The 23,788-nt window shown below is 41.0% G+C and overlaps 1 protein-coding gene across 1 annotated transcript in view; it reads left to right on the top strand.

Annotated features, from left to right (window-relative positions):
* NDRG1 (N-myc downstream regulated 1) overlaps window positions 1–23,581 on the top strand; it is a 38,819-nt gene extending 15,238 nt beyond the window's left edge. Inside the window, exons 4-16 of the mRNA XM_026113649.2 lie at window positions 6,529–6,634; window positions 8,214–8,334; window positions 10,585–10,647; window positions 12,081–12,141; window positions 12,589–12,675; window positions 14,207–14,263; window positions 15,187–15,290; window positions 15,663–15,719; window positions 16,588–16,639; window positions 17,406–17,453; window positions 19,070–19,105; window positions 20,462–20,513; window positions 21,718–23,581. Of these exons, the coding sequence (XP_025969434.1) occupies window positions 6,529–6,634; window positions 8,214–8,334; window positions 10,585–10,647; window positions 12,081–12,141; window positions 12,589–12,675; window positions 14,207–14,263; window positions 15,187–15,290; window positions 15,663–15,719; window positions 16,588–16,639; window positions 17,406–17,453; window positions 19,070–19,105; window positions 20,462–20,513; window positions 21,718–21,983 (1,110 nt within the window). The 3' untranslated portion in view covers window positions 21,984–23,581. The remainder of the gene's footprint in view (window positions 1–6,528; window positions 6,635–8,213; window positions 8,335–10,584; window positions 10,648–12,080; window positions 12,142–12,588; window positions 12,676–14,206; window positions 14,264–15,186; window positions 15,291–15,662; window positions 15,720–16,587; window positions 16,640–17,405; window positions 17,454–19,069; window positions 19,106–20,461; window positions 20,514–21,717) is intronic.
* The last annotated feature ends 207 nt before the right edge of the window (window positions 23,582–23,788 follow it).

The following is a 23,788-nucleotide window of genomic DNA, read 5'->3' as shown; positions in this document are numbered from 1 at the left end:
TTTAGCTCCTCTTTTATATTATTTTCTTGCCTTTGGGCTTTTGGCTGAGGAGTTTCTTCTCTGGTTCTTAAGATGCAACTCAGGCAAAGCACTGCTCTGAGTTGGGCTGAACTGAATTTGGAGGGAGAGCAGCCAGCTTGCACCTGCCTCTACAAAAAGTGGATGGTGAATTCCCCTCACTGAGGATAGGATGTGCGCGTTGGGGAAAAGAGGCTTGCCAGATTACCTCCCTCTTTACACTCTTGATAAAAGAAAGTTGAGTTTACAGGAATGAAGAAAGTTATTACGTTTTTCTTAGCTCTTGTATCTGCAGATGGGTGTACTTGAAGAAAATAACTCTTCTGTAAATTGTGATAAGTTGCACTTTATTTGAGCCTTGATGCATTTCTGATTTGGTGCTGTGCAAATTGGTGATAAAATATAGCACAAACTAAGCATCCCTGTTGTTGGACAACAGGGGAGATGGTTATTTCAGATATTTCATTGGGAATCTTTCAGTGGCTTTACTTTTATAGCAAAAATGTTGCTTTTATTAATCCTACATCTTCCCCCTCATCTTTCTAATGATCCACTACCTCAAGTCTTGATAAGTGTAAGTTAAACTCATCACTGTGTGACTCCTGCAAGACTGTGCACAGCATGTGAGATGATTTCTGTCTGGGTCCACACTGATCACTTGTTCGAAATTAATCTGAATCCCAGATTAAGTTTGCTAAAGGGAATACTGCAATATTTTGATTAAATATGACTAGAAATGACCTGTATTTCATTTCTATTCTTGGAGTAAATTTGCTTGGTTTATAAACTGTGTATATATGGAGATTTTTAACTTGCAAGATCAAACTCTAAATCTTTGGGGGCTTTTTGTTTTGGATTAACTATCGCTAATCCAGACCAGTGGTTCTTGTCATTTAGCCTTGCTGTGCCAGCTCTTTTTTTAATGATCTTCCTTTCTTAGAATTTAATCCTTAGTTGTTCTAGTTCAGGAAGGGAAAATGTGGAAAAACACTCTCAACCCGTTATGTGAAGAACTACTACTGGAAAGGAGACAGGCTTATCTTTGCTTAAAACATATGTAACCTCCCTATGCATCTTGAAGTTCTTCTGTGGTTGACTGGTGAAGTAATGGCTTGAAGCTGTTGAGAGCCTTGCTTGTTGAAGTGCAGAAGTTCACGTGTGGCTCTGGGGGTCCTTGCCAGAGCAGCTCACGTGTGTGTTGAGTAAGTGACCTGACCCATGTGCTGCCCACTTGGAGAGTGAACCTGGTTAGAAAAATAGGTGCTCCGCATCTGGGAGCATGGAGCTGTTTTAGTGCCTCTATATGGACATGGAGGTCCACCATATAGCTTGCAGCTTGCTCAGCTTTTTGGGGGACAAGTTAGGTTGAGTTAGTAACTTTGTTTCTGCTGCTGCTGAAAACTAAGAACTGCCTCTGAGGTGTTCTGGTTCCAAGAATGAACTTTATCTAGGTATTCAGATTTTCAGATTTGGAAAGAAACTCTTATTTCACGTGCTATTTTAGATAGACTTGGGTGAAATAGGATGCCTTTTTTCTGTTTTTGTTTTAAATCATCCACTGTCTAGCACATCCTCCTCCTTGTGAAAGCTCACATTGCAAGACATGGTTATAGCTATTCTGTAGGGGAAAGCTTTCATGGAGTTATTGCGGGGGGCAAGACAAGTGATGAGTGGAAGAACCAACAGATCTCAGCTTCCCCCCATCAACGCTGTAGGTCTGGATCTGTGGCACCTACCTGAAAATTTAAGTGAATATTCAGGTATAAAATTACCTGGCCACCCAATAATGGGAATATTCCTGCCCAGACATACTTGTTTTAGCACAATTAATGATAAACAGCTACAGGACAGTGTGGCCTATCCTACTTTACACTGGCTTGATGGCAACGCTTAGTTCTATTTGTGGTTTAATATATTTGTCAGTTCGCTAACTTGGTGGTATTGGAGTTAATGTATATATTTGCCCTTAACTTTGTATTTTGGAAGTGAGCAGTGCATGAGACTGCTTTCTCCATAGCAAGGCAAAGCTTTTCTGGCCATGCAGCAGCTGTAGGTGGCAGAACTGAGTTGGTCCCCTGCAACACGTGGTGCTTGGCCATCTGCAGCCACCAGCACACCACTGCTGCTTCTGCCTTCCTCCTCCTCCAGCCTTTGAGGGGGGGCAAGAATGAGCCACCTTGCAACAAGAGACAACTCAGCCCTTCCTCACGGTGTGACAGAGCAGGTGGGTTTCCTGCTGGCATCGGGTACTTGGCTGCATCTTCGGTGCTTGTTCCCATAGAAGAATCTAAGATGAACTGAAATGAACCATTTTAGGGTAGAAAAAGCTAGGGGCAATAATGTTAAATAACCTTAGGGTAAGAGGGATTTGGTACCCACCATTGCAGTGTTATACTAAAAGCTCAAATGTTTTTGGTCTTCAAGATATTGGGGGGGGGGGGGGGGAGCAAAACAGCATAAATGGGTAGTTAGTAAATTAAATTTCTGATTTGAATTTAGCCAAAGTATTCAAAGAAATGTGAACTTAAAATACACTGTCTCCTAGCAATTTTTTAAAAAGAGCTCTGAAGATTTTCCCTCAGTTCTGTACAAGAGAAGGGGAATGTATTTAACAAGCATAATATTATAAATTAAAGTAAAACCATGAAATGGGCTTTGAGGATTAAATGTATTTGAAAGCTTTATAATAAGCTCTATGGAATGCAGAGTTTTGAGTTAAAATATAAAATATGGAGTATTTAGCAAAACATGCAATTCATATTTTTTCTTCTAAAATGTCTAAAATATTTTGATTGCATTTCCCATATATAAGAAAACAAATAACAAACTGTTCGTAAACATATTCCACAATTCATATCTTCCTTAGCCGTGGTAGTTGGGAGACAATAAATGAGCTCTACTGTGGTATCACCTTACAGATTGCCTCACCCTTCTAATCTCATGACAAAATGATAGAAAATGTCACTTGACCAAAAAAAAAACTCCACACATACACAAAAAACTAACTAAAAAGCCTCCTTTAAAAGGGATCAGTTCCTTTCAAACTAAGATAGTCTCTCTTAAATTGCATGTAGCAAAAGCATTTTTGTGTGTGGTTTTTTTAGGGCACTAAGAAAAGATTGTACCTCTCAAAGTGAGAGATGTGAACAGATGGCGAGTTTGTCTTTATCCTTCTATCGGATTAGTGTATCTTGGATTTTTTTTTTCTAAGATAGTGTTTTAATACGAATCAGTTGAAGAGCCTCTTACTGTAAGGTTGATGCTGATTGGGATGTGCTGCCATCTGTTTTCAGTGCTCTACATTTTGAAAACATTCGTCCACACATCACATAGCCAAATCTCTTGATCTTTGATAGGATCAACAGGGACTTGAAGTAGTTGGTTTGACATCACCAAAGAAACTGGTTTGAATTGGTTGCTTTTTTAGAATAACTTTCTCTGTATTTGTAGTTAAGCACTTACGCTAATGGAACGTAGCCCAGCCCCTTGAATTACGTGAGTCTCATTGTGAAGACGATGAAGAATTAAGGCAGCTGTTAAACTGACTGTTATTTATACCCGTCACTAGTTCAGAGACACTCCTATTTTTAGTTGATACTGAGTGTGGTGTGAACTAAACCCAGGCTTCCAGTTCCGGAAAAATTAGCTCTGGAGGTCAGTGGGATGGGCAGGTTCAACTGTCTGGCTTGGTCTAACCTGAGCAGGTCTCTTTTCATGCATGAGGCAGGTTCTGGGTTTTTCAGGGCTGTTACTGGAAAGATCTGGCATTCACAGCAACAAAAGTGTGGTGATACGAAAGGCTTATCAGTCTCTAAGTAAAGAGGAAATAATTTCTTTATTCGACTATTACCAAGAGAAGTGTTATACAATATGGATTACTTTCATTACTGTTGTTAAGGTTTTCCAAGCTATCGATGCTGTGTCTTATGCCTTGTGTTGAAAAATGTGTAAATACAGAATGAATGTAGAAGGTAGAAAGTGTTAGTTATTCTGGAGCTATTGCAAATCTCTTCTGGTGTATTGTGCAACTAATATTCCTACAATAACTTATTGCCTGCCAGAAATTAAACCTACAGTAACATCAGTATGACTGGGGCAGGAAGACTTTAGACTAAATGCTGGTTTATTTACTGTGGAATCTGCTAAAGCAGAGTTCAAGCAAAGTTTCCTTTTTCCGTGCCGACTTAAACTAATTTTTTAAAGTCTTTCGTGATCTTATTGGAATTTTTACTCCTGGCTTCTAGAAATAAACTTGCTTCCATTTTAATTTAGACTCAGTTTGGGATGTTTTAGCATTTGTGATAACAAGACCTCAAATGAAGCTAAACTAAACAAAACCTAATGGGAACAGGAACAGGAATAATTAATTCCCGGGTTTGAAAGTTGGCACTTCCTGTACTGTGTGGCAGAGACTTAGTTCATCTTTGATGTCTGAGCTCTATTAAATAAGCACTTCTCCTGGTCAAACCTGACTCAAATCCTATTTAAGAATGATGTCCTGAGTTAGTCTCGTTTGGTCTTTTGAGCTGGGCATTGTGGGAGTCATAAGCCTGTGCAGAATAGCAGCTTGTCTATATAACCCAGTTTCCTACTTCGGCAAAGTAGAAAACCTGCTACTTTCTCCTCTGGCTGGCTTGCTGGATTTATCACGCTGTTTTGCCTAAAGATGGTGTTGGATATGGAAGATACAGCTTACCTGTTAAGCAATGCAGTAAGTATGCAGAGGACTGAATCTCTGAGTAGATCTAAGAGCTGAACATTACTGTTTTGGCATGATAGAGTTCAGATAATGATATTCAAACCTGCCTGGGGTGGGGTGGAGTGCGGGGAATCTTGATTCCTGGGTGTGATTGTACCTTAAAACAGATGTAAATGTGTGATTGCAAGAAAAATAGGTGCATTGTGGAATGGTGTTGCCTAACATCTTTTACTTTTGACAAAATGAGGGGTGTATTTTAAGTATCAAATCACTGAACTGAGAGTTGGATCAAGTTGATACTTTGCTTCAGAGCTCAGAAGGGCTTCTGGCTTTTCTCTGTGAAGGTGTTCAGAGTTGTATGCGCATGGTTTCTGCAGAATAATGTGTAAGATTTGGAGTTAACTTAGACTTTGCCTCTGGGCGTTACCGCATGAAGTGAGCCAGGAGAACCTGGCAGTAGCAGACAGTACGCTGTACTTGAAGACATGCTTGGAAATTAAATATTCTCATGAAGTGCCAAGACTGATATTTAACTCTATACTGCTTTGACTATTGGGTTGACTGCGCATGAATGTAACAGTAAGGTAGATGAGTCTTCAACATCTATTGTGTTGCAATTCCTTTACACCTGTGACAATCCAGCAGGTTGCTTATACCCATCTTAAGTTGCAAATGCAAAAGAAATGAGAACTGTTCTGCATGTCATGGATGTTAGTACCACCTGAGTTGCATTTGCCTTGCTTAAACGTCCAGCAAATGAAAGACTAGTCAGGGGGTCTTTGATTTCATAATGCAGATATTTGTAATGTTACATTCATTAAACGGTACAAACTCCAGTTATGTTTAAAGGTTGTTTCTCTCTCAGTCATCACAACACCACTGTGGTCATACTTGTTTGCACTTGGCTCTACACAACACCAATCCCTAAAGCTAATGCATGGCTGTGTCGTCTGTTGGGGAAGGCTACCGTAATCACAAGGCCCCACAGCGTGATAACTCTTTGTGATGAATACAGGCTATTTAATAGTGGTTTCTGTAGGGGAATAACAGTTATTTGCTGAGTTGAAGGGTTTTTAACAGAAAACTGAAGCCTTTTCTTTTGGCAAGCAACTTGTACCTTTGCAAATGCGACATGCCATAGTTCTCAGCTGTCCTTGTTTTAGGCATTAATGTACAGAGCTGGTCTTTTTTTATTCTCTGACTTTCACCAAGGGTTAAAACTATTTCTTCTGCATCTGACTAGAGCGAGCAGCTTAAGTGCTTTTGTTGTTGTCAGTGGATTGCAGTAGATGACAGCCGCCTGTAAAATGATTCCCAGGGCAGTTTAAAGGTGTTGGTATCCTGGAAAAATAAAGTATCGGGCATCAGGGTGGCGATGGTATAGCAGAAGGGGTATAGAGAGCCCACACCATGACGGGGAATGAGGCACATTCAGAGAGGAATTGCAGAGGTCCCTGGGGTTGCGAGAAGACACTGGGCTGACGCCAGCTGGGAGGGTGGCACCGTGGGGATGGCTGGTAGGGACAGGAGTGAGGAGCACACTGAGCTGAGCTCCTTGATGTGCTCCCCTAACTCCACTTGCTCAGACCTCCGGTACATCTTGAAACCCACCAGCACTGTGCTACCCAGTAGAAAACCTATCCGAACTGCTGCAGCAGCTGGGCGTTTTCTGCATTTATTTATTTTTTCCTGCTTTGAACTGTGTTCCAATACTCACTATGAGCAACAGCGAAGATAAAAGGTCTGCTGCAGTGGGGGCTGAGCTGAGCACTTGCACCAGAAGCTGACAGGTTCCTCTTACTCTTTCTCAGGAGCAAGATGTGGAAACTGTGCATGGCTCTGTCCATGTCACTATGTGCGGGACTCCCAAAGGCAACAGACCTGCCATCCTCACATACCATGACATTGGGCTGAATCGTAAGTAGACCTTTTGTTTAGGTCTTCATAGGTTTTCATTTTTATTTGGGTATTTATAACTATGTACTACTGCTGTAATCAAAGGTATGGAAGCAACAGTGGTTAAAAAAACTTTCCCAGATCCTTGCTCATGTATGTGCACTGCAACCTATTAGATAGTACTGTCCTTCATATGGAGATGTGCCTAACCTTATCCTTCTTTTAGAGCTGGTTGAATTCTCAGACTTTTTTTTTTGGTTGTCCCCCCCTGCCAAGTAATTAATTACAATATTTCACTTAAAGATGCAAAGGGATCCCTGGTAGTCTTTAATGACCTTGTAAAAAAAAAAAAAAAGAAAAAAAAGAAAAAAGAAAAAAAAAAAAAAGATGCTATAACAATACCTTCAGGAGATGGCTGAGGTTGTTTCCAGCAGGACTGAGCATGCTGTTGGTGCTTGGCTTGTAGATCTTCTCCGATAACTGATCTTGTGCTGCCAGGGGTTCGCATGTATTAGATGTCCGTCTCATGCAGATCAGAATGACTAAAGGAACATTGGCGTTGTGTCCTCAGTACTATTAAGAAAAATGTTGATAAGTGTTTCTTATTTGTGTTATCCAAGAAAGTAATGACCTAATATCCAGATCTGCTCCAGTTTGTTCTTTTCACCAGTACTGTTTGCTTCACACAATTTACTGTTCCTTAATCAGCTATTAATACTTATGTCTAAAAACACCTGCAGGTCTCTGAAGTCTGGTTATTGGAGGAAAACAAATATTATTTATAAGACAGAATCTGTTTTCTTGCCTATTTTTAGTGGAACTGCTTTAGTTTATTTTGGATTTTCAGTGGATTAGGGCAGGGCTTAATCTAGATCTAACCTTTGATTAAGACTTTTCTTTTTAGAAATACAAAGCCTATCTGTATGGTGAATAAAAGTTCTTTCTCTTTAAAATGGGAAGAAGCTTCATCTCTAACTTGCATGTTCCCCTAGTGTTGGATTTTAGCTAAAAATGTTTTATTCCCTAATGATTTTTTTTCTTGTAGATTGTGTAGCATGAGGCAATTCAGAAACACATACTGAATATTGAACAGTTTTCTAGGCTTCTCAAAGTGCTACAGAATTCATGTTTTCCACATGAGGAAAATATGCTAACCCTCTCCCCACATTAGTATTCCCTAAACATCAGAAATCAAATCCTCTCAAAGTTTTGGGCCTAAAGCCTTAAATATCAATTGGATATTTTTGTCTTGAGTTGCCTGCAGCAGCTGCTAATGTAATATTTATCTTTTAATATTTGGGCAAAAGGACAAATCTCCATCTTGGAGCTGAATGCTTTCTTCTCCATGTGTTTTGACATAATCCAAAGAAAAATGACTAGATGAGTCAACAGAAGAATTTACCTAAGCCAAAACCTGGGGTGAATACTCCTGACTGGGCTTTATTGCTGTTTGAACTTTGAACAGGGAATTCCTTGGGACTTTGGTGTACCGTGCAAATACTTTTGGGAAGTGCCAGAACAATTGATGAGTAAAGGTTAGCTGGCCATGAGGAAAGAGATTAATTGTTCCTTTTTTTCTTTCTTTCTTTTCCTTTTCAAGATAAAACTTGCTTCAATCCTCTCTTCAACTTTGAGGATATGCAGGAGATCACCCAGCACTTTGCAGTTTGCCACGTGGATGCGCCTGGTCAGCAGGATGGAGCAGCATCCTTCCCAGCTGGGTGAGTTGTCAGGGAAACAGGCTCTGCTTTCACAGCTATCCTGTTTCTGTGGTTGGAAGAAGAGTCTTGATCTGCAGTTTAATTAGAAAGCGCTTTCAAGAAAACACAAGTTGGCTTCTGAACTTAAATCCTGCGACTCTGCATTTCTAAGTTACTGGAGCCCTGTTGTGTTTTGGCAGTTCACAGTAGACTTTGGGGCTATAATTTCAAGTTTAATCTCTAGCTAGACTGCTTGAAAAGCAATTTCTTGACAGGTGCCAATTTAAATAAGGTCACCTTGTTTTAATGACTTATTTCTGAGAGCAAATACAGAATTAAATTGACACAACAAGCAAGCTAGGCATTAGCCACTATATAGTGTCTTCTGGAAGTCAGTGATTTTTGTGAAATGGCAGCATGGAAGATGTTGAGGAATAAAACTGATAAGCTATACAGGAAGTCCAAGTTGCCTAATCGTAACAAAGTGATATTCCTCCATATATCATAAATAGATGCATGCTCCTGAGTGTATAATGTATGATGCTACATTTTCAAAATTTTCTGTGCCATAACCATGGCCCTGGCCAAAATGCTTCCCCCTTTAGTCAAATGAGACAGGTTTGCCATAAGATGACCCTTGGATAGGCTCCCCTCCCCTGAGGAAGGGAGTAGCCAACGAGCCAAGGGAAGGAACAGTTGTTCTGTAAGAACTAGGTATTAAGGAGCTTATATGTACTGCTATTGCATGAGCCAGTCTATTTCCCTTCTTAATTTTTAAGCTGGTCTGATGCTGTGGAGGTCACCATGGGCCAGGTTCTCAGCTCGTGTTAACAAGAGTGGCCCAGTTTTCTACCAGCAGGGCAGGCAAAGCTATTTCAGTCACTCCCCTTTGTATTCATTTGAATTACGAGCTTTTAAATGTCTTAACGCCTGTTCAGGATATGGGGATTAGCACTTCTATGTTGCCAAAGGCATAGGGCAACTATTATGGCCTATGCTAGTGAGGTCCACCACTTCATGATGCCATGATGATGCCACTAGGAGTTGGGCTATCTCTGAGCGCCCAGCTGAGAGACCAGCTGGCTTCTGTGTTAGTGTGGCTGGCACAGTTCTCACTGCTACCTGTGCTTTCGTCATGACAGTCTGGTTTACCAACAGCAAACCCTAAGAAAACAGCTTAAAATAATTTAGCACTGTTTCTTGGAAAGTGTACAGAGAATCTTTAGGTAGAATCTGCTTTTGGTCTCCTTCTTCGTCGGCTATACCTGTTTTTCTGTTTGAGGATTGTCAGAGATGGTAGGAAACCAATCCGGCAAAAGAAGAGTGAAAACTAAAGATGCTTGTGAAGTTGATGTCATTTCTTGACACACTCTTGTTTAGCCACTGTTTTGGATTGGTTCCCTGTAAAGAATTAACCCTAAAGCTTCTCAGAGATGGTGTCTTGTCTGAACTTCCAGTTTTTGCTGAAGACTGGAATGTTGTAAAAATACTTGCCCATGATGAAAGCGTAAGGCTAGTGACTAGGGTGCTTAAGTAGGTGTAGGGAAAAAAGACTGCTTTTATCCAAGTCCTGATGTGAAAGAGATTTGGATACGTCCTAAACAGATGTTCTCCAGCTACTTCAGGGTGATTTCCTTTTTTCCTCATGCTGCTCCATCAGGATTTTGTTCAAAATTTCCTCCCCTCGATTTTGTTTCTGCTGTGCAGAAGAGCAGAAGTATTGATTTATGGCTGTTTTTGTGGAATTTAACAGCTTCATAGCCCTCCCTATGACTTTTTCTCCATCAATACTAATGGAAAGTTATCCTCATTTTATAGCTATAGGACCTTGTCTGTCCCTGAAAACATGCAAATTATTTACCAAAGATCTTTGAAGTCTGTCATTCTGCAACACGATTAAACTTTTTTCTATGGTGGACCAGAAGTACAAATGTGGTGCATGGGACTGGGAACTCGCCTCTGAAGTTGAAACTTGTTCATAAGTTATGAAGGGTTAACTTTTCTCAGAAGAGGTTCATTATGGTCTGTTTTGCTCTCAGCTGGAACAGACATCTGCCATCCTGTAATGCACATAAAGTACCATATTGAATACAGTCATATTTCTGCTAAATTATTCATTGATACTTGTTCCTCATTTGAATTCAGTTCATACTGTTACTGATCTGGTAATAAGCACATTTAGTACTAAATCTAGGGTGACCACTGTGTCCCTAAATGTACCAGTCTACTGAACGCAGTATAGTAAACTCCACAAATATGTATTTGTTGTAGGTACGTATATCCCTCCATGGATCAGCTGGCTGAAATGCTTCCAGGAATCCTGAAACAGTTTGGGTGAGTGCAGAATTCTTATTTTCCTTATTTTCTTGTCTTGATGCAGTTTTAAAACTGCAATGTGACACACCAGAAAAGATCAGGGCAGAGCAGGTACTCATGTGCACTGCTCCTGCAGCTTTGGTCTGGCTATCTGGCATTTTGTTTGATAGAATTAGTTACTGTTGTTTTTCTAGCTTCTCCATTGTGGTTGGATTGCTTTTGCCTATGTTTCCAACAGGCTTGATTTTTTTGGCTTTTTGAGATGCCTGTTTATTTTTAAACAGGAAGCAACTTAGGAAGAAATCCCATGTGCCTAATTTAGGGGCTTCCTCCAGCATTTGCTGTGCATAGCCCTGACAGGGGCAGGGCACCAGCAATATGTACTTCCTACTTTAGCAGCCTGTGTTTTCCTGTGCGTCAGCAGAGAAAAGTAGTCCCATCCTCATTTAGTATTTTGTTTCTGAGGCTTGAGTGTCCTCAGAGATCAGTCCTGCCTCCTGAAGCAAAGGAACCCAACAACAGATGCCAGATCGCAGTTTGCCCTGGTGTCAAAGGTGGCAGGTTTGCTGCAGGTTTAGGTGTGCCCAACTTCAAAGCTTAGCTTGAGCAGGAGCTATAGGTGAGAAAGGTGCCTGTCTCCCCCAGAATAAGTGCTCCCGAGAGGCATTGCTGCCTGCAGATGCCAAGGAGTATTCAGATTAAGCAGAGAACCCGGAATTCAAGGCAAGGCAGCCTAGACAGGCTTAATGCAAGTCACAATATTACCAATTCTTTTCTTGCTTGGAATAAAATGCGAATGTAATGTCAGTACATTGAGCATCAGTTTAACTGGAGGAGACTTACAAAACCCAGATTTAATACAGCTAATGAGAATGAAATCTATCTTCAGGTATTTTCCTGAAAGTGCTGTATAACCTGTTTTTTTCTAAGCGGTTTTGTCCAGTCTTCCATTTATTTTCTAAGGCCTTGAAGCTGATGCTTTAAAACCAGTCTCAGTTAATGCAAATATTTGGTTTGTCTCTGCCCTGTTCAGTTATGAAGCTGAAACTTAATCAGTGTGGTGGCTGGATGGGGTGAGAGGTTTCCATGCCAGGTCTCCCCGATAGAAAGGTATCGGTCACACAGTGTGGTAGCTGCACCATGGAGGGTAGGGGCAGGCTGGGGACAGGAGGCTTTGTATTTACAGTAGAGATTTCACAAGTCTCTTACACATTTTCCTGGCACACAGCAGCCTTTTCCTTCCAATTAGAGCTGCTCAGTATATTTACTGAAAGACAAGCTAAAATTGCTGCTGCGTGGCAATGCATGAGGACCAGTGTCCCATGAAGCCACCGAGTCGGTGAAGTGGCCTGCTAAAAAATTGACTTGAAAGCAGAAGGCTGCTATGGCAGGAGATTTACTTCTTTTCAGTGCTCTTACTGATTTCTCTCTTCCCTTACATTTCCGTGTAGGCTGAGGAGCATCATTGGAATGGGAACGGGAGCCGGTGCCTATGTCTTAACTAGATTTGCTGTAAGTGTCCTTGAGCTTTCTTACAGACTTCATTTACCAGACGCGTTGCAGCCCCTGTAGCTTGCGCAGGCAATTCCTGCTCTGCCGTGCAGTTTGGATTTTGAGTGAAATACCATGAACTGCGGGACAGCTCATCCAGAAGACCTAGACTTTCCATTTTAAGGCCTGGGCTCTACCCAGTTCATTTGCAGAAGGTTTTTTTAATGGGAGTTCTCTATTTAAACTGAGGGTGGGGAAGAAGTTAAATCTTAATGTTCTCCAGCTGCTCGGTTGAATTGCTTTAATGAAGAAAAAATTTTTTCCATACATATGCTTGTTTTGTGCAAGATAGAACTAGGCCTGCCACCTCTCCTCCTAGGAGATGATTTGCTAATTTAAATTTTATGCTGACTGGCAGCTTGCAGAGGACGTGATGAATCTTAACTTTTTTTTTCCTTCCTCCTCCAGTTAAACCACTCGGATATGGTGGAAGGACTAGTTCTCATTAATGTAAATCCTTGTGCTGAAGGCTGGATGGACTGGGCAGCAACCAAGGTAAACACTTTTAAGTTAGAAAAATTAATCATACCATGAGCCTGTTAAGCGTGAGAAGCTGGGCAAGCTTGTGTATTACGGAATGGCTGCAGGCGGAAAATACTGCTAATTCCTTTTGAGTTTATCCTTCTGTTTACAAACCTGCCTCCTGTAGGGCTAAGCATAAAAATAAGTACTTCTAGGAAATGGATACCCGCAGTATGATGAGACTACTGGGTATGGCTACAGTTTGTAAGAGTTGATAACTTTGGGCGGAAACCTTGTTTACGCCAGAATGCAATATAGATTTGGAAATAACTTTCTTTCAAGTAAACTTCAAGCTTAGTGTAACATTCAGTATTCAGTTCTTTTCTGTGGCTTTGTTTATCTGCATGGTCCAAAATGTGAAGTAGAGCACTGAAAAATGTTCAAAACAAAATACTCGGGGTTTTAATGATCCAGCTGAGTCTTAGATGCTGAAAAGACTCAAAGGGCATTGGCTACAGTAACTATGAACAGACTGTCTAGACTTTTAAGTGAAATCTCATGTATAAAAAAGCCCCTGCTAACTGTATCCATTTGCAGTTGTAAGACTACAAGGTGATAAAACAGGTGGTGAAAACTGCTTTCAAAAAGGTCCTTGGAACCTGTGTGTAAATAAGTGTTACATTACCTGTCACTTAAATGTTTTAATAGGTTAGATCTGTCAGAGTAAGCTGATAGAAGATAATTTGTAACATTCAGGCTCATGTCCAGGTGAATGGCAGTTGTTATAAACAACCCAAATACCAAAAATTAGTTTGCCATTTTTTAACCACACATAGAGGAAACCCACTAAAAATGTCTAGAGAGATATTTATTATGAAAACCGCATAATACTAGGAGACACTTTCCAGAGCAGGGATGGAGAATTGTTTCAAGCCTGTTACTCTTTAATCTTGCATACCAGTTTATGTTGGTAATTGTAATTGATCCAGAAGTATGTTTAGTAGCTCTTCTACCATGAGATGTATGAGTAGATCCATTTTGGTTGTCTCACCCAACATCTCACTTTAAGTTCTTCCATGTTCCTGCCTCTGCCTTCCATCTCTGCTAGGCATTGCCGACCTTAGGTGTGCGACTGGTGCCTTGTATCCTTCTGTCCTTACAAAGCAAGAACGTGTTTTGGGACATGAGCTCCATGTCCCTTAGGTACTGCTTCCAAAGTATTGTCAGTGTGGGTTGTTAGGGAGGAGTTTGGGCATTTTAGGTTAAATTACATGCATCTGGCTGGGTTGCTTAGTGTTCTTGCAGGGAGAAATTCCATTTATACCTATACCATTAGTAATGTGTTCCCTACGTAGCTGCAGTAGTAGATACATCCTATGAGAACAACTCAGACATAATCAATGCCTAATGTTATAGCTGGATTGGGGAGGAAAATATCAGTCCACTATATTGCACATATAAGGACTGTGGTGAAACATCCTTTGGTTTAATTATAGGTAGTAAAAGTCTTCAGTTGCTCAAGGACTGCTTTCATATCAAATACTTTATTAATCTCTCTGTTCAGATTTCAGGTTGGACAAATGCTTTACCAGACATGGTCATTTCACATCTTTTTGGAAAGGTAAGCAAGTTCAAAATGTTCCTCTTGTGTATTCAGTCATCTATATTTACCTCCTGGAGCTGGGAGGAGGGGAGAAAGCTTGACTTTAACAACAAAATCCAAAGTTAGACTTTGGGATTGGATTAGTATTAGTGTTCCCAGCACTTCAGAACTGGTGTGTCCCGAAGACTTTTGTGCGCTTCTGTCATGACAACCCTAGTAGGGATAACTACCTGTTTAGACAGCTGATACACAGGCATCAGTAGACATGGTATGTCCTCAGCTTCTAGGCAGAATACGCCCACCAATTTTTATACCATAATATACTTGTAACTCTGGAAAAACTGGTTACTAGTATAAATGATGGTTTTTAGTGTAAGCCTACTTTAATAGGAAGTGCTCTACTGTTTTCTAAGGCTACATTGCTTTGCTTGAAACTGTTAGCAAATGCAGTGGAAAACTCCACTCCAACAGAACAAGGAACTAATCTATAAAGGCTGTAGCACCAAGCTGCTTGAAAATTTCAGTGATTTAAGTCCTTGAAGCTTAGTTATTTACTATTGTGAAACTGAGTTCCACATATGTTCATAAGCTTTAAACATCTGCTTCATCCTGAAAACATGTATTGAAGTTCTCACTCCAAATTTTTTCCTGCGTCTAAAACCTCACTTGTTTGGATGTAAACATCTGCACTGCAACTGCATGTTTTGCAATTGTAAGATCTTGATGTTACAACATACTGAATCCATGAACCGAAAAACACAGTATGGAAGTTGGGGGCAAATGTTAATTCTGGGTGATGCCACTGAGTGCGGCAAGTTGTCCCTTCCCTAAAGATGCACTCCTGTTGCATAGATATGAGTCTGATAGACAACTGCTGTGCTGTGTCTTCAGATCCTTGCAGAAAATAGCCCCTATTCTGAATGATTCTGTCTCCACTGTAGGAAGAGATTCAGAGCAACCATGACCTGATCCATACTTACCGTCAACATATTATTAATGATATGAATCCAACCAACCTTCATCTCTTTGTCAACTCTTACAACAGGTAAATACATTTACCTGATTCTTAACTGAAAACTGTTTGAAGATGCTGTCCAGATCTTTGATCCAGTATTGCTTGTGTGATGGAGTTTGTTTTCCCCCAGCATAAAGTTTGGCCTGACAGGAACTTAGGGATCTCAGGTGGTTTGCTTATGGGAGCAGGTCCTTGTGCAGTGTGGGGGAAGGGGTAGACTTGGGCTGAACTAAGACATTGATATTAGTTTCAGTCTAAAAATTGATTCTCCACCAGCTGTGGAGGCTACGTGTATCAGATTAAATTAACATGTGAATGTTTGCTTTCTCTAAAATGGATGAATATGGAAGTATCTGTAAAATTTCAGTGCATCAAAAACTTTTCCTCTCTCTTCTTTTTTAGTCGTCGAGATCTAGAGATTGAGCGGCCTGTTCCCGGAATAAATGTTGTCACCCTGCAGTAAGTACTGTGTTTCCTGCCAGTTCACCTGTATGTGATATGAGCTAACAGGCACAATCTGTGGATGCATTGGGCACACAGTCTAGACCTGTACCTGAATTGCTATGTTTGTGTGTTAGCAAAAGCTCTTGCAACTTAGTCTAGGAGATAAAAAGGTTCCTACAAGTCAGAGACTCCATTAGGAAGACTTTCCCTCTGCAAACTTTAGTGTCATATTAGCTGGAATATGAAGCTAAGTAGTGCCTGTCACTGTGTTTATAAACTTGGTCTTAGAGAATTTAAACTGCTTAAAAAGTACATATACTTGGCCTAACCTGGAAATCTGTCCTAGTTAATGAAAATTATAGCCTTGAATGCCTATAAGCCATATCGTCATGACCAAGAAAATGTAACCAAAAATTCCCAATATATACTATAGAAAATCCCCCAAGCTTCATGCGGATGAAGCAGGTATGGGAATGGTTATCTATCAGTTTTTCTGGTGTCTAATAAGTCTTCATTTATGATGCAACTTGCACAACAAACCAGTTTTCAAGTCCTTCTCCGTTCCGCTGCCTATGTTTATGCACAGGAGATCTTGAGACTCTGCTCTTCTGCCAAACTGATTCCAATTGTCTGGCAAGTCTAAAAGTTAGAGGCGGTGGGGGGAGATTTTGATGCTGATACCCACATTCATTTTCTTATGAAACAAGGCATGCAGGCACGAGAAAGGGCTGATTGCTAAGAGGTCAGGAAAAGAATAGGTTCTCACGCACAGTATAGGAGTGTGTCAGTAGATCCGTGGCTAATACAGTGTGTCTAAGGTGTCTGGAATACAAAACTGGTCTTTTTTCACAGTCTTAACTGTCGTACCCTTGCTTCCTTGCAGATGCCCTGTGCTCCTGGTGGTTGGTGACAGCTCCCCCGCCGTGGATGCTGTGGTGCGTACACTGAGAAATCCATAGCAGCGTGCTCTCCGCGGTTGCGTTCAACCGGCATGCAAACCAAGAGGCTGCGTGAGCCCGGCAGATCTTGCACCCCACGCAGCGAGTTCGCTGGCTACTGATCCAGCCCAGATGGCTCTCCTCTCTCGGACCACGGGAGAGCTGCTGTTATTCTTAGCTGTTTGTACCCTCCGTCTGCGCCCCATTATTTAATAGCTACTGTGATGGGAACAATTGCCACAGCAGTTCCAGTGAACCACAAATATTTCCCTTTAGAGAGGAATCTGTTGCTGACATTTTAACTTGTTCTGTGGTGCTGGAGTTCTGCCCTGGGTCACTGTGGAAGCAAAGAGCTTCTTTCTGGCCATTATAACTAGCCTCAGATGACAGGATGACTTCAGATATTGTGCCTTAATAGGCATGGCCAGTCTCTTGGGCATTGGCCATATGGCTGCTAACCACTTGGTACTCTACCAGATGACCCCAGATCATGAGATAAACAACACTCGTTGCCAGTAGAGTCCAGAAACACACAAAAAAAATTTAATTCCCAGACAGCAGGTTTGCCCATGGAAAAGAATATGGTCAGAAATCTGAACTTGGGTTTACAGCTGCATATATGTATAAAGAGTCTTTACTGAGAAGCCTAAGGTACACAGTTTAGTTAATACTAAGCCAGAAAAGATATTTCATCCATTTTAATACAGTAGCTCATAAATATGATCTTCTATATGATGCCTTATGCTGCTGTTCTTCAATACAGGTTGAATGTAACTCAAAGCTGGACCCAACAAAGACTACACTTCTGAAGGTAATAACAAAAGCTGTGGGTTTTTTTATTTTTTTTATCTCTTTACAATGAAATGTTCCCCTCATTTTAAATTGGTCAGAGTAACTAAAAGAGCAGAAGCAGACCGGTGTCACATAGTACTGGTAACCCGGTGAAAAGTCAGAAGTCACTTATTAAGGGAGGTGTGTGGGCTTAGTCTGAATTACTGTGATTTGGAAGGGCAGTTCCTTTAGGGTAAGAGTATTTCAGTGGGATGAACTGATCTGGGGGCTTCTTGACATGGTTAACAGGGAATTTTCCAGCTCCTCCATTTTAAAAGACTAGAAGTGAGACATTAAATGCTCGGTATTTCACATACCCATAACAAATTTGACTAGAGCTGGCAAAGTTTATCTTGAGGTATTTGGAAAGGTTTGAAAAAGCTTTCAGCAGACTGGAAATGCAAACCAATTCATTCTGTTTCCATGCCTGCCTTTCTCTCAACAAGAGGGTAAGATGAATAGACAGTTATATACCAACCGTGGTTTTGTCATTCTGTCTCTGACATGAGTACAGTCCAGGATTACTTAAATATTTCCTATAAAGCTGATAAAATGGGCTTCCAAACAGCAAGGCACCCTGCAAATGCTTTGGCTGACACTTGGTATTCAGAGTGTGGGTCCAATCTTCAGCTCATTACTGATGAAGTGAGATGTAACAAGGGTAATAGCACACAAATGGTGAAACTAGTTTGTTCATGCTTCTGCTGGGAATGTCTAGCGTATATCTCTATAGAATTCGTTTATTGAACTGATATGTGTTAATAAGCAGTAGGTTTTTCTTGAATGATTTTATGTTCCTAACACTGAGGAGTTACCTACAACACAGAAATGGCAGACTCGCCCCATGAAAAAAATCTGACACTCTCTCTCTCAAATGCTCTTTCGGTGGCCAGCCTTTGCTCAGTCTGAGGATGTGGCTGATGCCAAACCCTGCTACAGGCCTGTTTTGCTGCTAACTAATCCTAGATAGGATTTGGGGTTTCCTGTAATTCACAAGTCAACTGTTTTCAGCTTGTGGTGTCCCTTGGAACAGTACTGTTTTTGTTGGGTTGACTTTGAGGGGTGGAGTGGCAGGAAAAATGAAGTGCTCCAAAAATATTGTATGCACTCAAGCTGGCTTTTCTAATTTGGCTTTCCCTGCTTCCCTTGGCAACTCCAGCTGTTGCTTGCCATCCACAATCTCAGCAAATCTTTTTTCCCTCACCTCCAATGTTTAGGTGTTTGTTCGCTCCCCAGTTTGCCAGTCTGTTCAATACCTTGACACATTATTGTAATTCAGAATCGAACCTGTAGCCAGGACTAATAGCCTGGTTTCTAAGAAACTGGTAATCACTTCCTAGCAAAAAGACTTATCTGTAGCTCTGGCTGATGGCTTTGCCTCAGGGTCAAGACACTTCTGGGATTTCTGGGGTGTCGTCAGAGCTTTTATAGATCTTAAACATATATGTAGAAGAGAGCACCAAAGCAAGTAGTTATTCAGACTACTAAAGGAAAGGTTATTGTGCCATATTTCTAGAAAGGTCATTTTAATATATCCTGAGCTTAAATGAGTTCCTCTGGCATTGCACTAACCTGCTGTTCTTATTCCCATTTCAGATGGCCGACTGTGGTGGGCTCCCTCAAGTTTCCCAGGTATGATTCTGCCGACGGAAATCCTCCTAATCCTGTTCTGCAGCATGTCGGCCTGCAGCAAACGGGTGTTTTCCAGGAGGGTACTTACTGTTCCCAAAAGTCAGCCAAAAGGATAGTTATGATTTCATGAATAATGATGTCAGCTGGTCATCTGAGCTCTTTTTCTTTAAAGCCCAATGAAGCACAAAATTTAGATTAGAAAGGGATATAATTTCCACTAATTAAGCATTAACAAAGTAAAGGTCTGAGGTGCGAATGTGCAGGTATTATTTTATGCTTATCTATTAAGCTAACATGGATTAAGGTTTGTGCACTAGCATTTAAAAAACATTGTTATTTGGGCTATTTTTAGGATAGATCAGGAAAGTGGGAGGCAGGAAATAACTACGCTGTGTTCTTGCATGTGCTGACCTGGCTCGACTGAGAATGAACTGGAGTTTCTGAAATATGTTTAAGCATAAATTCCAAGGCTGCTAGCAAAGACAGTCTAGGGAAGTTAGAAGTTTACCTGTGCTCTAGTGTTTCTTCACTGAAACATCTGACATGTAAATTAATTTTATGTAGTATTTTATAAACTGACTTCTAAGCAATATAGAGGGGATTCTAGAACTTAAGGAAAAACCTGAATTTGTAAATTCCTGCAACTGAGAAGTGCCTGTGCTAGCAGTTTGTGCTCTTATGGGGTGGGGTGAGGGAGGCTTTTCTAAAAATCCCACAAGAATGTGCATTGTGCCTCTGCTTTAGAGATTCAATTCCTTGCAATGATTCACATAAAATTATACCAAAATATAAGCACTGTTTGCAAGCTCAGTAATAGAGGTTGAGGCTTATTTGGCTGCTGTGACAATAGCAGTGGAAAAATAGTGACTTATTTCAAGAATGTCAGTCATGTAATTGCGTTTGCATATTACTGTGTAGCTTTTTTGCCCTATAGACGTAACTCTTAGCTCGGAATAGCTGAATTTGTTCTATGCTGATTAGGAATTGCAGAATTACAGATCCTGTACAAACTGCCTTGTATATTTTGTGAGGCCAGTTGCTTTACTTTGGCTCTTCTGCCTCAGTAACCACATTAGCAAAGCTTGGGCCAGGCTTAGACCACTTTCAGTCGCTTCTCCAGCTAACCTCAGTCTCCAAAGCATGTGTGTGTTTGATTAAAATAGTGAGGTGGGGAGCAGATTAGGGAGGGAAAGAGTCTGATTTAGTGGAATTTTCTTGTGTATAGAAGAGATTTTTAGATAAATTCAGTAGAAGCCAGAGACTAATTAAGGTGGTGTAGAGCATCTACGGTCTCTATTACATGGCAAGGTAACTTGGTGAGCACTGCATATATTAAAAAATCCTTTTCTTTTGCAGCCTGCAAAACTTGCAGAAGCCTTCAAATATTTTGTTCAGGGAATGGGATACAGTAAGTATCAGTTTTATTTAATTTTTCATATGGCTGTCATTATTTTGTGAATCTAAGCATCCAGAGGTGGTTCTGATCCCAGACACGTCTCTTTTCCCCACATGCCTTTGGGTGGGGGAAGGATTTGCAGACCAGATTGTATTATTAAATACTAGAGAGCTTTATAGATAGTCTTATATCACCAAATAATTCTCCAATGTAAGGGTGAAGCTCTTCTACCTTCTATCTATGTAATTTTTCGTGATTCCAAGGTGCTTAGTTAAATTCATGTTTTTTGATACATATATTATATCCTAGTCTGTAAATTCTTTAATGACCGTGGAAGGGGATGCCCCTGTGCTTCAGAGAACACATAAAGATGTCCTTAAACAAAACAGCTTCATTTCAAAGAGTGCAGCAGGCAAAACCTGTTAAAGTCACAGAATATCTGTCTGTAGGCATGTAGTCCGATCTGAGCCTGCTACATGGATGGTGGCATAGCATTACTGCTCAACTGCCATATGTCCTCTTTTTGGCATCTTCTATTTTGCTCCGTAGGCTGTGGAAGTTAATTTCACACAATATTGACCACTTTAAAGCTGGATCTAGAAATAACAATCCCTTTCTGTGCCAAACTTGTACTTGCTAACCAGACTGGCCTCTACAAAAGCCAGGAGCTTACATGGTTTTTATACATGGTGAAAACCATGCATGTTGTCCTGTGCCCACAAATATGTGCATTGATTTGTCTCGACACTTTTAGAGTGGATATTTGTAATAGTATCCCCTTATTGCATCATGGATGATGATTCATATGCTGCACATAACAGACCTCATTTGTTCAGAGACGTCTTTAACATGTAGCTGTTTGTACTTCATGTGTGTACTTGTGACAACTGCTCAACTGCCAGCAAAGATTAAGTCCCTGAAAGTAAGGCGAAGTCTAATACGTCTCTTCAGTTCAGTCATCTTCTGGCTTGTTGCAGCCACAGTGACATACTGCAGCTCTGTCTCAAATCCCTCAGCCCTGGCCACCAGTTTGGCCAAAGTGATTTGCATCCTTGAGTCTGTGCCTGGAGCAGTGGTACTTCTACATGTGAAGCTAGCCTGGAAAGTCTATATTCTACCCCAAAGGCTTCCCCAAGGGTGGTTAGGGTTGGAAGCAATGGTGGGGCTTCCTTTTGAGCTTGCGAAGCAAGGCATTAATAAAAGACCCTTCTTTCAGTCCCCTCTGCCAGCATGACCAGGCTGATGCGGTCCCGTACAGCGTCTGGCTCCAGCGTAACCTCTTTGGAAGGCACGAGGAGCCGGTCTCACACCGGGGAAGGCACGAGGAGCCGGTCTCACACTGGCGAGGGCACAAGAAGCCGGTCCCACACTGGTGATGGTGCCAGGAACCGCTCGCACACGGACACGCGCATCGAGCTGACGCCAAACTCCGCAAGCAACGCCGAACAATCAAGCCCCAAGTCCATGGAAGTCTCGTGTTAAACGCGCGTTGGTGGTTTAAACTGGTCGCACTTGGAAATATGAATGGATGCCCCCTGTGTATCACAAAGCATAACTGGTATTAGTCTCGAGCTTTTTCCGTAGGATGAACTCTGTTCACCAGGGTCTGACAGGGACCAAAGAAAAGAAGCATCTCATTTGCTCTATCTTTATTCTCCTAACTCAGACAGTTGCTGCTATTGTACCCTCCTTCAGTGGATGCCAAATTCTAAAGGATACTTGCCAAAAGCTGATGTGGTTGTAAACACTTCAGAGTCGAAGCAGACTCACTTAATATCCTCCTTCAAAATCAAAACCGTTACATGCCCCTTTATCTCTTATTCTCTTGAAGTAAACTGGCACAATTTGAGATGAGTTTTGGAGGGGGAGAAAAATCACTATTACAGATGGCTTTTAAAAAAGAGAGACAAAAATGTGTTATGGCCTCATGTTGAAGCTGGAGTTGAATTCATTGTATATAGCTTGACTTCAAATGATAGAAGTTAATGTATCGTGCATTTATAGGCCTTCTAATTCATTAGCATTCAAGCCTGTTTTCCTATGTACAATAATATAATACTAAAATAGACAATTTTAATGTGACTTTGAGATGAACTAAATCTTTATGCTTTTTTATTTCACTTTTTGGAGATTTAGTTCCAATCTTCCTTTCCCCCACCCCACCCAGAACCAAAAACCTGCTTAGACAAATGAGGACAAGATTTAAGTTTTGTAAGTGAGGTAGCATTTCCTCTTTGGGATCTTGGGCCAAAGGGTTTACAACACTGCAAACGTTGGCGTAGTTTTAACAAGTAGAGTAGCTGTACAAGCCAGCAAAAGAGAAGCAGCTTGATTTCTACTTCAGACAGCCTCTTATCTTTGCAGCTCAAGTTTTTGTGTCCAGCACAATTGTAATCATAAATTCAGAATTCAGTAAGCCAAGCCAGATCCAGCTGTTCTTTGTCAAGGGGATGAATAACTGTAGGATGGCATGTAATTAGGTACTGTACATTCAACTGCCACTAATTACCAGATTGGAAACTCTGATTAGAACTGGCTGGTGCTGAGCAGTGTATCCCACAAAGCAGTGGCGCCAGCAACGCTGTAACTGAGCAAACGAGGTGTTTAATGGCTGCATAAGTGCAGTGAGCTGCTGGTTCTGCATCTTTATGTGGCCTCCTGCTCTCCTGGGCTACTTTTTTTTTTTTTTTTTTGGATGCTAGTGGCTTGATACCTTTCTGCCAGTCTGATTTTCACAGCTGGGTGTTCTTCAGTTTGTCCTTCCATATGTAGTGGGACAGGTTGTCACGCGCTCCAGTGCCTGCTTGTGGCATTGCAGTCCTCACGTAAACACGAAAACTCAAATGCTGAGCAGTTAAATAGCAAATGTTAATACTTTGGGATTGCTTATTCAGAAGAACACCGTCTACGTTACTTTATATTGACTAACTTCAGCTCTTGTGTAGAATATCCGTAACAGCTTGTGGGAAGAACAGACAATTTCAAGAAAGAATAAAGCTATTGTGTAAAGTCTATCAAGAAAAGTTTCTTAATGAAGTATTTGTATTTATTTCAAAACAAATAAATTTGTAACTTTGCAATGTCTTGTGTCTTAATCTCTCACTAGGAGTACAATGGTCTTTCTCAGCAGGAATATATTCCTTGTCACCCTTTGTAGCAATGAGGCTTTTTTTCTTGCTCCTATCTCTGACCTCTCCTGCTTTTACACTGTGAGCTTGTTTTCCACTCCACCCTACTGTCTTATGCTAACAAATCGCAACAAACTTCGAATAGCTAGTAACACTTAA

This window comes from Dromaius novaehollandiae, chromosome 2 (assembly GCF_036370855.1).
Source record: "Dromaius novaehollandiae isolate bDroNov1 chromosome 2, bDroNov1.hap1, whole genome shotgun sequence".
Taxonomy (NCBI): Eukaryota; Metazoa; Chordata; class Aves; order Casuariiformes; family Dromaiidae; genus Dromaius; species Dromaius novaehollandiae.
Note: the sequence above shows the minus strand (reverse complement) of the source record. Positions and strands in the feature narration are given on the sequence as shown.